General features: G+C 45.5%; 1 protein-coding gene across 1 annotated transcript in view; it reads left to right on the forward strand.

Moving 5' to 3' along the window:
• The window catches only part of Lamc1 (laminin subunit gamma 1), a 116326-nt gene that overhangs the window by 83477 nt on the left and 20308 nt on the right, over window positions 1–12541 (forward strand). The window contains exons 5-16 of the mRNA XM_055624506.1: window positions 1657–1845; window positions 2602–2719; window positions 3494–3592; window positions 3681–3817; window positions 4203–4325; window positions 4418–4607; window positions 4999–5111; window positions 6681–6902; window positions 7018–7206; window positions 10510–10755; window positions 11182–11335; window positions 11791–11933. Coding sequence (XP_055480481.1) covers window positions 1657–1845; window positions 2602–2719; window positions 3494–3592; window positions 3681–3817; window positions 4203–4325; window positions 4418–4607; window positions 4999–5111; window positions 6681–6902; window positions 7018–7206; window positions 10510–10755; window positions 11182–11335; window positions 11791–11933 — 1923 coding nt within the window. The remainder of the gene's footprint in view (window positions 1–1656; window positions 1846–2601; window positions 2720–3493; window positions 3593–3680; window positions 3818–4202; window positions 4326–4417; window positions 4608–4998; window positions 5112–6680; window positions 6903–7017; window positions 7207–10509; window positions 10756–11181; window positions 11336–11790; window positions 11934–12541) is intronic.

The raw sequence follows: 12541 nt of genomic DNA on the forward strand, positions 1-12541 counted from the left end.
TGCTTCTTGATCTCGGCACCAGGCCACTACTGCAGAAGACTGGATGGTCTATAGGACAGCAAGGGGTAAGAGAAACAGCTAATGAAGGGGGTGGGCACCAGCATAACAAACGCAAAGCCTTGGTGCCAGCAGGTCAAGTTTCTAAAAATGTTTTCAGTTGCACTTCTATAGTAGAATATATTGTACAGAGAAAGAAAATACATATTCAAGTGTTAAAAATAATAATTGATTACTGCTTTTTCATAAACCAAGCAAGACTTGGTTTTTATGTGATGGCCAAGAGCTTATATATACTTTGGACAGGCTAAGTCTAAGAAAATCATCCCCTAAAAGCAGAAATAAAGACTCTTTGTGATTACAAATTGTTTATTAATTTGTTTACTTTTGGAGACAGGGTCTCACTATGTATCCCTCGCCTGGATCTCACTGTGGAGACCAGACTTGTTTCAAACTCATACAGAATTGCCTTCTGAGTCCTGGGATTAAAGCTGCACACCACCTCACCCAGCCAGTCACTTAATTTTTTTTTTAATTTATTTTAAAATTTATTACAATTTATTTACTTTGTATCCCAGCTGTAGCCCCATCCCTTGTCCTCTCTCAATCCCACCCTTCTTCCTTCTTCTCCTCCCATGGCCCTCCCCCAGGCAACTGATAAAGGAGGTCCTTCTCCCCTTCCATCTGACCCTCAGTTACTAATTTTAAAGTATGATTTCTTTACCAGATGCCCAGTTGGAACTGTGGTTCCCTAGTAGATGGATCTGAAGGGTCTAGGTTTCCCTGCGATTCTGCCTCCATCATCAGACATGCTAATTTAAACCTCACGTTCCCTGGTCCGGATAGAGTAATCTGGCCCTTTAAAGCTGGTGCCTTAATGTGTTTGAACTGTTGAAGCAAAAATTTTCAAAGAAAAGCTGCACAATAATTTAGTACCTTGTTTTTTTTTCTGTTAGTGCTAGAAGTAAAGGATAATGAGTTAGAAAACTAGGAGTTCTGGTTCATGCTGTTTCCCAGCACTGGGGAAGTGGAGGCAGATACCTCTATGTCTTCAAGGCCAGGTCTGCATAGTGAGTTTCAGACCAGCCAACGCTGCGTAGTGAAATGCTATCTCACAAAACAGAAGGGTGGTCGTTTGACTTGGCTCTTACATATGAACAGGTACTGGGAGGCAGATTCTTTTCTGAGTATAGACGTTCTTATGTTTACAATTATCTTTTTTCTAAGAGGACAGATATTTCTTCGTAAAGTGATGATCAAGCTATCTAAACTTGTTGACATACCATGTCTTTTATAAGCAGTGTACCTGCTAGTCATTTTTATTTTGTATCACCTGTCACAGAGATATATGAAATTATGATTTGGTTTTTTTGAACTCCTAAAATGTTTTCTTAAAGGTATACAGCTCTTGGGGCTCTAGTGATGACTCCAGAGTTCATTTCCCAATAAAGCACTCATGTTGGACTTCTCAGAACTGCCTCTAACTCCAGCTCCAGTGATATGACACTTAAGGGGTTGGGTGGGCGCTCTGCAGGCGTCCTCACACATGGCATTTACTCATACACACACACACACACACACACACACACACACACACACACACACAATTTCTTTTTAAGGTATACCGATCTGGCATAACTTGTGTATTTTGACTTATAGCCTGTGACTGCAATGGCCGATCCCAAGAGTGCTACTTTGACCCTGAACTTTACCGTTCCACTGGACATGGTGGCCACTGTACCAACTGCCGCGATAACACAGATGGTGCCAAGTGTGAGAGGTGCCGGGAGAACTTCTTCCGTCTTGGGAACACTGAAGCCTGCTCTCCATGCCACTGCAGTCCTGTTGGTAAGCGATAGCCATTCCCCTGGGTGGAGCAAGACGAACCAGGAGTCTTCTGAACCCCCAGAAGTTAAAGCTTTGTTTTCTGAGCATGTGCACAGTTAAGTGTGGCAGTGTGCAAGCTGTTCTCGCTCATAAATGTCTCATCCTGCCTCCACTCTTCCCCTTCACTCTAACCAAGTTGAACCTTCAGATAATTTTCTAGTGTGTATAAAAGAAGTAGTGGTTCTGTAAATAATTGGCAGCTGGGTCATAGAGACCATCTGAACTTTGACTGCGAAGGGCTCTTCCTTGTTAATGATTTTGTTTAGTCTGTTCTCCTCAGAGCTGAGTGATGCACAAGTTAGTTAGTGTGTGTCTAGAGATACACAGCATTTGGTCTCTCGTATTTTTTTCCTTTTTGAAGGATAATATTGTGTTTGTGCCTATGTGTACTGAGGTTCTAGTCAAGAGCCTTAAGGAGCGCCTGATTGCCAGAGAGGTGACTGGTCCTGTGTGTACCGTTCTACTGGGTACAGCTTTGCTCAAGCGTGATGAGTAGATTTCCCCTAGGGTATGCCTGGTATGGCTTCTAAAGCTTATAAGGAGTTGTGGTTTGGAATTTGGGCGTTATTTTCGCCGGTCCCCTAGGGATTACATACCAGTCACCAGGCATTGGCTTTTAGCTTTTGCTTCTGTTTCTTTTGACACTGAATTTTTTTTTTTTTTTTACTTACCCTTCTGTCCGGACTTGGAGTTGAACATGAACTCGTTAAATTTTAGGTTCTCTCAGCACACAGTGTGACAGTTACGGCAGATGCAGCTGTAAGCCAGGAGTGATGGGTGACAAGTGTGACCGTTGCCAGCCCGGATTCCATTCCCTTACTGAGGCAGGGTGCAGGTAAATGTTTTTCCTCCTTTCTCTGTATATACAGGTAGTCTACATGTCTAGTGGCACAGAGTCTGTCTGGGTAATCTCAACAGATACGTGCTACCAATTAAAACACACACTGACTTTGTGGCCCTTTACCCAGAGAACATGTCATTGAACTAAATTGATCACTATCAAATGCCTATTTTATTATTACCCATTCTGGTTTGGTTTGGACTGCCTGTCACTCTCAGGTTCAAAGAAATGTTTTCAGTTTCAGAGACTGGTCCTGAATCTGCACAGAAAGGTGATAATAACAAATGGGAACCCTTTCCCAGCAGTAATGGTCAACAGTGTTCAAGACTAGCCATGCTGATGCCCCTGGGTTTTTGGAAAGGGGTTTTTAGTAGTTTAAGCTAGTGTGCACAGTATTAGGTTTCATCATGGGTGATGAGTATTCTTGACTGAAACCAAATCCAAATATAAGAGTAACATGAAGGGTTAGAGAGATGGCTCAGAGGTTAAGAACAGTTGGTTGTTCTTCCAAAGGTCCTGGGTTCAATTCCCATCAACCACACGGTGGCTCATGACCATCTATAGTGAGACAGATCTATGCCTTCTTCTGGTATACAGGCACACAGGCAGAATGCTATACAAATAATAAATACATAAAAATAACATGAGTTTACTCTGTCTTTTAAGGATGCTCTGTGTGTAAAATCTACTGATGTGTAAAGGTTGGCTTTAAGAGTGGGGTTTCTTTCCTGTCTGCTCTCTTCATTTTACTCTACTCCCATCTAACAGGCCATGCTCCTGTAATCCCTCTGGCAGCACAGATGAATGTAATGTTGAAACAGGAAGATGTGTTTGCAAAGACAATGTTGAAGGCTTCAGCTGTGAGAGGTAGCCCATCTTTCTGGAGCTCTGCTGTTTTGATTGGTGTCAGATTACCAGGGAAAACCATGACCGATGCCCCCTTAATCTCTTTCAGATGCAAACCTGGCTTTTTCAATCTGGAATCATCTAATCCTAAGGGTTGCACACCCTGCTTCTGCTTTGGGCATTCTTCTGTGTGCACAAATGCTGTTGGCTACAGTGTTTATGACATCTCCTCCACCTTTCACATTGGTAAATTTGGCCCTTATTCAACACTTCACAGGCCGTTAGAACTACGAGAACACTTGCGTATGGGCCCTTTTTGAATCAGTAACTTGGGAGGGTTTTTGATACTCGGAACATTTGATGTCACTTAATATGTTTTTTTTTTTTTCTTGTGTTGCCTCTTAATGAAAACATATGTATGGTTTAAGAGAATTTACTGTAGTAAGCAGTGACTGTAAATGTCCCATAAAAAAACACAGCAAAATGTGTCTTGGTATATACATGTTCTGTTGCAGGGTCAAATTTTCTTATTGGTGATTTTCTCTATATAAGGTGCAGTTTCACACATTTTGTGGGGCTTGGATATAGAGTGTTTGTCATCTAAATGTGCTTGGTCATTCTCTACCTGCAGATGAGGATGGGTGGCGTGTGGAGCAGAGAGATGGCTCGGAGGCATCTCTCGAGTGGTCCTCAGATAGGCAGGACATTGCCGTGATCTCGGATAGTTACTTCCCCAGGTACTTCATCGCCCCTGGTAAGTGAGGCTGCGGAGCAACATGGCTTCCCAGTGCTTCTTTTGTCACACTCACATGTTCTGACCCAGCCTAATGTCTGTCTGCCTTTTAGCGAAGTTCCTGGGCAACCAGGTCCTAAGTTACGGCCAGAACCTCTCCTTCTCCTTCCGAGTGGACAGACGGGACACTCGCCTCTCTGCAGAAGATCTGGTGCTCGAGGGAGCTGGCTTGAGAGTGTCGGTGCCCTTGATCGCTCAGGGCAACTCCTACCCTAGCGAGACCACTGTGAAGTACATCTTCAGGTGAGACTGTCCTCTCGCCAGCTCAGACCTCACCAGCTGAGTAAGAGAAAGTGGTTTTTTATTGTGTTTTATCTGAGTTGATCTGGCCTCAAGGTGTGTGATAGAGGAAAACTTCTGGGCTAGCTGTAGTGGCTCATGCTTATTGTCCTAGAGTGTGGAGGTTGAGGTGGGAGGATGGCCAGGAGCTCAGGGCCAGCCTGGGTCAGTCACATAGTGAAATTCTCTGTTCAAAACCCTTTGGGTTATCAAGTGGCCTTCTTTTCTCTTTCCCTGGTTATACTGAGAAACTGGCAGTGCTCTCTTTTATTTGGTAACATGTCATCATTGCCCATGGTGGCATCAGTCCTCAGATTATCCTTACAGCGGTCATGTGTCCTTTCTCTGTCTCCAGGCTCCATGAAGCAACAGATTACCCTTGGAGGCCCGCTCTCTCACCCTTTGAGTTTCAGAAGCTCCTTAACAATTTGACCTCAATCAAGATCCGTGGCACATACAGTGAGAGGAGTAAGTTATGATGTAATTTAGGAATTGATTAAGAAGATGGAAGGATTCATGGTAAAGAAAAGCTCCTGTGCCAGTATATTCACACTGATCCAAAGATGTATTAAGATCTGACGAGCATTTACTAACATTAATGGCAGTATTATTTTATAATTAATAAGCCCATTGAAATGCCACTTATATGTAGATTTTCTCAAAGTCTTATTGGGACTACTGGTTCAACTTGCTTAACCTTCATGTCTTTTTGTTTACTGCCATGTAATTGCCAAGTGATTTGAACTGTCAGCTAAATTATGAGAAATTATATATTTTCCCATGATCGTTTGCTTTAATTGTAGATAAACAGGGGTTTAAAAACATGCCTTCAAAAACTTAGCAATGAGGGCTTTTCCCCCTCTGGGAAGGTAAAAGATGCAGCTGGGATGTGTGGAATGTTTGTTTGCTTGTTTTTGAGGTCTCTGCATAAGTGTCCAGATAAAAATGTTTTATAAGGGATAAATTACTAATATGGATCTGGGTCCTTGGAAGAGTTTAGAAGGTTGTCTACATTTTGGTAGTTTGCCTTCAAACTTGGAAATATGGCAGAAAACAGAAACGGGATGGGATCCTAGAAACAAGAGTTGAGGTCTGTGCCCTGAGGCCCAAGGGAACAAAAAAACTTGGAGGAAAAAAAAAATAATTGCAGGTTTAGGCCAAGAGGATCACTGAGTTTTAGATGGACATTGAGAAATCACTGCTGAGGAGTTCAGCTTTGGCTTAGTGTTGAAACTGAGTAAGCTCACAGGACTTTCTGAAAAGTAAATTTTTTTTTTTATGTGAGAAGGTAAAATAAAGAATATCCTCCTAAAGAAGTTTGTCTGAGAGTGAGGAGAAGAGATGAATTATCATTTGGGAATAGGAGCAAGATTGAAGTATCTTTAAGCGAGGGAGACGTAACAATGTTTAGAGATTGGAAGTGCATTGTTCTAACCCATGGTCTGATTGGGAAAAAGCCATACACGTATTAAAAGTTAAGTTCAAGCCAGTAATAGAAGTATTCTTCCAGCCAGGTGGTCAATTTCCACAAGAATTATATAAACGGCAAGTAATTCTCTATAACTGGGAGGACTGCACTGTGAGCACAGGAGTCCGTAAGAGTAGAAATTAAAGGGAAACGTGCCTGGCTCCCCCAGGCCCACTTTACAGCCTTAGAACAGAGCGCTGCTTCTACTAGATTGGATGCACCATTGGTCTAGCTCGGGCTGAGCTTTCTTTTTCCTTAGGGAAACGAAGAGCATTCTGACACGTGGCAGAATGGATTTGGAATCATTGTACGCTTGTCAGAGCTATACAGCCCTCTGTGTGTGTGGGGGGGAGCGGGCGGTTCTATACCTTTACTCCCTTTTAGCCCCCTCTACCACATGATTGTCTTAAATGCTGTTTTCTGGTTGTCATTCCTGCTGAATGACTTAAGCTAATGCTCAGTTTTGTCTGGACTCTTGGATCTGTCTACTCTTATGCGTTAATGACTCTCGATGAGCTTTTGGAAACCAGAAGGCACCTCAATGGTTCTCTTTTCCACACCACAAACAGATGCTGGCTATTTGGATGACGTCACCTTGCAGAGTGCTCGTCCCGGGCCCGGAGTCTCTGCAACTTGGGTAGAGTCCTGCACCTGTCCAGTGGGGTACGGAGGGCAATTCTGTGAGACGTGCCTCTCAGGCTACAGAAGAGAAACTCCAAGTCTTGGACCGTACAGTCCGTGTGTGCTCTGTTCCTGCAATGGACACAGTGAGACCTGTGACCCCGAGACAGGTGAGAAGGCCTGAGGCCGCTGCTGGCCCCGAGGGTCCTTTTGTCTTTAGTAGCGGCACTCTTTGTCTTTTTTACCTGTTACTTATCTGATGGCACATCTCTGCTCTCAAAATAGGTGTCTGTAACTGCAGAGACAATACAGCTGGCCCCCACTGTGAGAAATGTAGCGACGGGTACTATGGAGACTCAACCCTGGGCACCGCCTCTGACTGCCAACCCTGTCCCTGTCCTGGCGGCTCAAGTTGTGCCATTGTCCCGAAGACAAAGGAGGTGGTGTGCACCCACTGTCCAACTGGCACTGCCGGTGAGTGTGCCTTGCTCTTTATCCTTTCACTGGTCTGTTAGGTTGTCGCATGTACTCGGCCTTCCTCAGGCATCCTCACAACCCCGAGAGGGAACTTCTGCTGTTGTTTTGCTGTGACTAAGAAAGACACAGAAACAGTGAGTGCCATGTTCAAGGCTGTGTGGTGAGGCGCTGGTGAGCTATGGCTGCAACCCAGGCTTTGTGACTCCACATAGAACTGTCACTATAATGTAATCTCTTGTATAGTGAGAAACCCAACTGGGCTTTCAGTGCTGGCTTGTCTGAATTTTAAAATTCTTTCTCTGAATCAGCCTTTCAGTATCTTAGAGCCAGTCACATTAAGTTGGGAAAGTATGCTTTTTCTTTTTTCAGACCTTTGGGTAGACCACTGCTCCCATTCTACCCATTCCATTCTCTTACTGAAGAGCATAACGTTACATCAGTTTTAGGTTATCATAGCTGGCCATGCTGACCATGAGGGGGTTGCTGCTTGTTGGCAGACTGACCTTCGTTAGCTTGCCTTTGCTGTGAAGGGCGGGAAGGCAAAGCAGGGCTAAAGCAGTGTGTTACTTACTCAACGTGTGTGAGGAGTACAGGGTTTGAACCTTGAACCACGACTTTTAAATGAAAGCAAATTATATTTTGGAACAGTTTAATCCAGACTCCTGGTGTGCCTGTTTCAGTTTGATTCAGAACATACTTCAAGCCTTTGAAGTGTAGATTACATGTGGAATAGTGCATTATCAGATGAGACGTCATAGCTGGAATGCCACCCTTGCACTCGTGTGGAGATGGCTCTGAGAGGGCTGCTGGCTGCCTGCAGCAGGGCCAGGAGGGTCCCTCATGCCCATTCTCCTGCCTTCTCTTTTTTTCCCTCTGCCCCACCTCAGCCATATTTCCTGCTCAGCTTACTGACCTGGGCTTTTGTTTGTCAGCTCTAAAGGTCAGTATCGTGGCCATGCTGGACAGTGCTGGCTGAACATCCCCCCCCAAAAAAAAAAAATAAACTACCCTCTCTCTGTAGTTTGACCTGCAACTCTCCTGGGTTTTCTTCTCTTTTGTCTTGGGTACACCTTTTTATTCCAGATGGGGATGTTCATCTGTGTTTGATGATCCAGTCCCTTCTCTATACAAAATCTGTACCATCAGCCCTGGACACCCTCTCCTCTTTGTCCCTTTCCTTTTCCACCTGGTGAAGGGCTGGGAGCTTCCTTCCTGCCCTCTGCATCTGGTCTTCACCTTTTTCTACCCCATGGGATGTGTACACTGCACCCTATCCAGCCTCCTCTGGAGTTGGGGTAGAAGGACAGAATATTTATTCCAGGGCCAGTTTGGAGGGGACCCTTGAACTTGGTGACTCCGGTTAAAGTTAAAGCTTCTGAGGTAACCTTCTTGAAACTGCCCTTAATACTGTATGATGTGGTGACTGCTTCCTTAATACTGTATGATGTGGTGACTGCTTCCTCCTTGCAGGCCCTAGGGCATACATTACAGAGTCCATCCCAGTCACCTTTGTCCTTTGATGCCCCATCTTGGTCTAGCCTTGCACCACAGCACTTTCTGTAAACTCTCCTCAGGCCACACTCACTGAATGTGCCAGTTACCTCTCCTGCATTCTAGACTCACAGAGCTATAGTCTCAAACTTCAAAAAGATCTCACTTTGACTTCTTCCCTTTTTCTCCAACTCTAGCCCTTTCCCTGCCCAATGGTCTATAGACTACCACAACCTGCCTCATCAAGCCCAAATCCTTGGATTTATACTTGATTCTTCTTTCTCTCGTTTCTTAGAAACAGCCCTTCTTTGACCTCATTTTCTGTGGTCATCCAGCTTCTAGCCCCCTCAACCTCTCAGCTGAAGTTGTCTCTCTCATTGTCTCCCTGCTTTACCTGCTTTCCTAAGATCTGTTCTTCACATGGGAGCCAGAATAATCCTTTTAAAATGTAACAGGATCATATCACTTTACTGGTATTTTTTTTTTCTTTTTCTGGGCTGCCTTACTGTGTAATCCAAGGTGGCCTACAGCTCACAGTGTATCCCAGGCTGAGCTCAAATTTGTGATCTCCCTGGCTCAGCCTCCCAAGTGCTGAGATTGTGTGTGTTAGCTCACACTGTGATTACACCACTTAAAAGCTCTGCAGGGCTGAGGTGGTTCGCGGTAAAGCACTTGCTGTCAGGCCTCAAGACCTGAGGTTAGTACCTGGATCACACGGAGCTGAAAGAACCAACTCCTGTAAGGTCCTCTGACCACAACAGTCATACCATGGCATGTGTGCATATAGACAAACGTAAAAGGAAGAAAGACCCTGTAGTAGCTTGTCACTGCACTTGAACTTCAGTCTTCCTGTCACCGCGGTCCAACCTGGCTTGGTTGGCTCCGCCTCGGTGTGTGGCCTTGCTCTGAAGCGTTCCCACGGGCATTTTCCCGGCAGATTTCTCTACATTCTCATTCTAATGTCTCATTCTTAGGATGCTTAGTCTCACCCCAGTATAAAGTGGCTTGGCCTTCACGGTCAGTCCCTGTGTCTGCCTTAGTGCTCTGTGCTTGCTCCCCTCTGAAGTCCTTCCCACCTGCAGCAGCACAGCCCAGAAGAGTGCCGGTGTGGATGGCCGCTGTTCCCAAGCGGGTGTTTACTGAGTTCGTCCTGTTGTCCACACGGATAGAAAGAGCCTGTCTCACGGTGACGATGGCAGGGGAGTGGAAAAGCATGCAGACGAGCCATGCGCTCGGTGGAGAGAGCCTGAGTCTGGCTCCTCCTTCTTCCCTGTGGTCATTAGAAGAGCTGCTCTGTTATGAAGTCCAGGCAGACAGTGGGTGATACCTAATTCTCTTTCAGAGTCCCCTGGTCCTACACTGGCCAACAGTGCTTGGCTAGGGATAGTGTATGCTCTTTTAAGTTAAGGGAGACCCTCCTCACCCTGTTGAGAAAACTTAAAGCACTGAAAGTTGTGCTTTGACTTTTTCAAGTGCAGCCCAAGTCTGTGTGGATGTGCTTATTCCTTCGGAATGCAGAGTCTGGTAAACCTTGGGCCTATCTCATTCATCAAGAACTTTAACACGTGATCAGAGAATTTGAAATGAGGTAGGCAAACCAGGGACCACTGCACTGAAGAAATATGTCCAGGCCACTGCACTGGTTTGGCCCACTGCAGGGTCCACAGCCCAGGACTCCAGCTCTGCACGTCGCCACATGACCTTGTATAGGATGGTGAGAATAGTCAGTGTGTTAACCTACAGCATTGCTAACCTACAGCAGGGTGCCTCAGGCCATTCCTCTCTAACCTCGGATCCACTCATTCCCAGGCAAGAGATGTGAACTCTGTGATGACGGCTACTTTGGAGACCCTCTGGGCAGCAGTGGGCCCGTGAGACTGTGCCGCCCGTGTCAGTGCAACGACAACATAGACCCCAACGCGGTCGGTAACTGCAACCGCTTGACCGGAGAGTGCCTGAAGTGCATCTATAACACGGCTGGCTTCTACTGCGACCGGTGCAAAGAAGGCTTTTTTGGAAATCCCCTGGCAGCCAATCCAGCAGACAAATGCAAAGGTTAGCCGCTGGCCACAGTCTGTCACACGCACACCTTGATTTGCGTCTCTTCCAGTACTTACAGAAGTTTGTTCAAATGCAGCGCCAACCACTTGCACAACTTAAGGTCGCTAGACACTGCATTGAAAAGTGAAGCAGGAGAATTAATTTATCATGTTTAACAATGTAGCTTATATTTTAGGGCTTCAACTAGTAATCAGTTACAAACCATTAATGGGATGGGCGTTCTTTTTCACCCTACATCCACAAAGTCAGGGTGTGTTTTAATTGATAGCACATCTCTGTTCAGATTACCCACACAGACTCTGTGTGACTAGACATAGAGACTCTGTGTATAGACTAGACTCTGTATAGACAGCGCAGGTCTTATACTTTACCGTTCTCTGGTAATTTTCATCTGTTGCTTTCTCTGTTTTCCCACCCTAGCCTGCGCCTGCAATCCCTATGGGACAGTGCAGCAGCAGAGCAGCTGTAACCCTGTGACGGGGCAGTGTGAGTGTCTGCCTCACGTGTCCGGCCGGGACTGTGGTGCTTGCGACCCTGGCTTCTACAACCTGCAGAGCGGGCAAGGCTGCGAGAGGTAAGAGTTCAGAGCCATCCAAGAAAGCGATCTTTGCTGTCTGTGTCATAAGAAGCCCATCTTTCCAAGTTACAGTTGGTGGATGGCTCGCTGTTGCATGTGAATCTAGTGTCTGATGCAGGAAAGGCACCGTGGGGTAGGATTTAAGTAAGGGACAGAAGGGATAGCACAATAGCAGTCCTGGTGAAATCAGACATTTCACAGAATGCAGATTGCAAGGTTTCTTCTGAGACATCTCACCAGGGCTGCAGCCTCCCAGTTCTTGGTCAGTGCCCATAGGGTTTCAGTCTGGAGGTGAGGCGTGACAGAGAGCCTTGAACAGCACTCGCAGAAAGGGCCTGACTCAGTGGCAACCCTCAACTTTCCAATCAGCAGCCCTTACCATGTTGCCTTTGAGAGAATGTTGCTCACGCTCTGCTCTGCTTTTGCTAGAAGTGTCTTGTGTTTCTTTTCAGGTGTGACTGCCATGCTTTGGGCTCCACCAATGGGCAGTGCGACATCCGTACTGGGCAGTGTGAGTGCCAGCCTGGCATCACCGGTCAGCACTGTGAGCGCTGTGAGACCAACCACTTTGGGTTTGGACCTGAAGGCTGCAAACGTAAGACATGCAGAACGAACCAACCCTGTGGGGCATATTATGAAACTCTGGAAATCAAGGGCTTTTTTGGTTCCTTGGTAACCACCTTGTTGATATCTCCTTTTTTTATACTTATTCCTCTATGTAATCTTGTTTCAAAAAAAAAAAAAGGCTCTCTTTGAGTACTGAGCTCTCCCACTCTGCTTATTGAGACTTGTTTATTGATCACATTTTCATTGCAGATAAGGAAGCAGTAATTCAGCGTTTGTTGGCTCAATGAGGTCACTTTCCACCCTTGAGGCCTTTTTGGTTCAGTTGCATATAAACATCTGCGTCTTCTTGGCATAAACACTTGCCTGGAAATCAGAACAGTTTTCTTTTTTCCCTTTCTGAATTTCTTCATGGAATGTAGCTAGCACAAGTCATTGACTCAGTTCAGCGAACAAAGTGAGGAAACAAACTGTAAAGTAATGTAAGAAAGTGTTAGCGTTGGGTATTCTTATTTCTTAGAGAAATTTAGGCAGTGGAAAGTAGAGAGGAATTCCTGAATCACATGAAAAAGAGTACTGCTTAGTTTGATAAGTGTGTGTGTGTGTGTGTGTGTGTGTGTGTGTGTGTGTGTGTGTGTG

The sequence above is a fragment of the Psammomys obesus genome, unplaced genomic scaffold (genome assembly GCF_907164565.1).
Source record: "Psammomys obesus unplaced genomic scaffold, mPsaObe1.curated_primary_1811, whole genome shotgun sequence".
Lineage (NCBI taxonomy): Eukaryota > Metazoa > Chordata > Mammalia > Rodentia > Muridae > Psammomys > Psammomys obesus.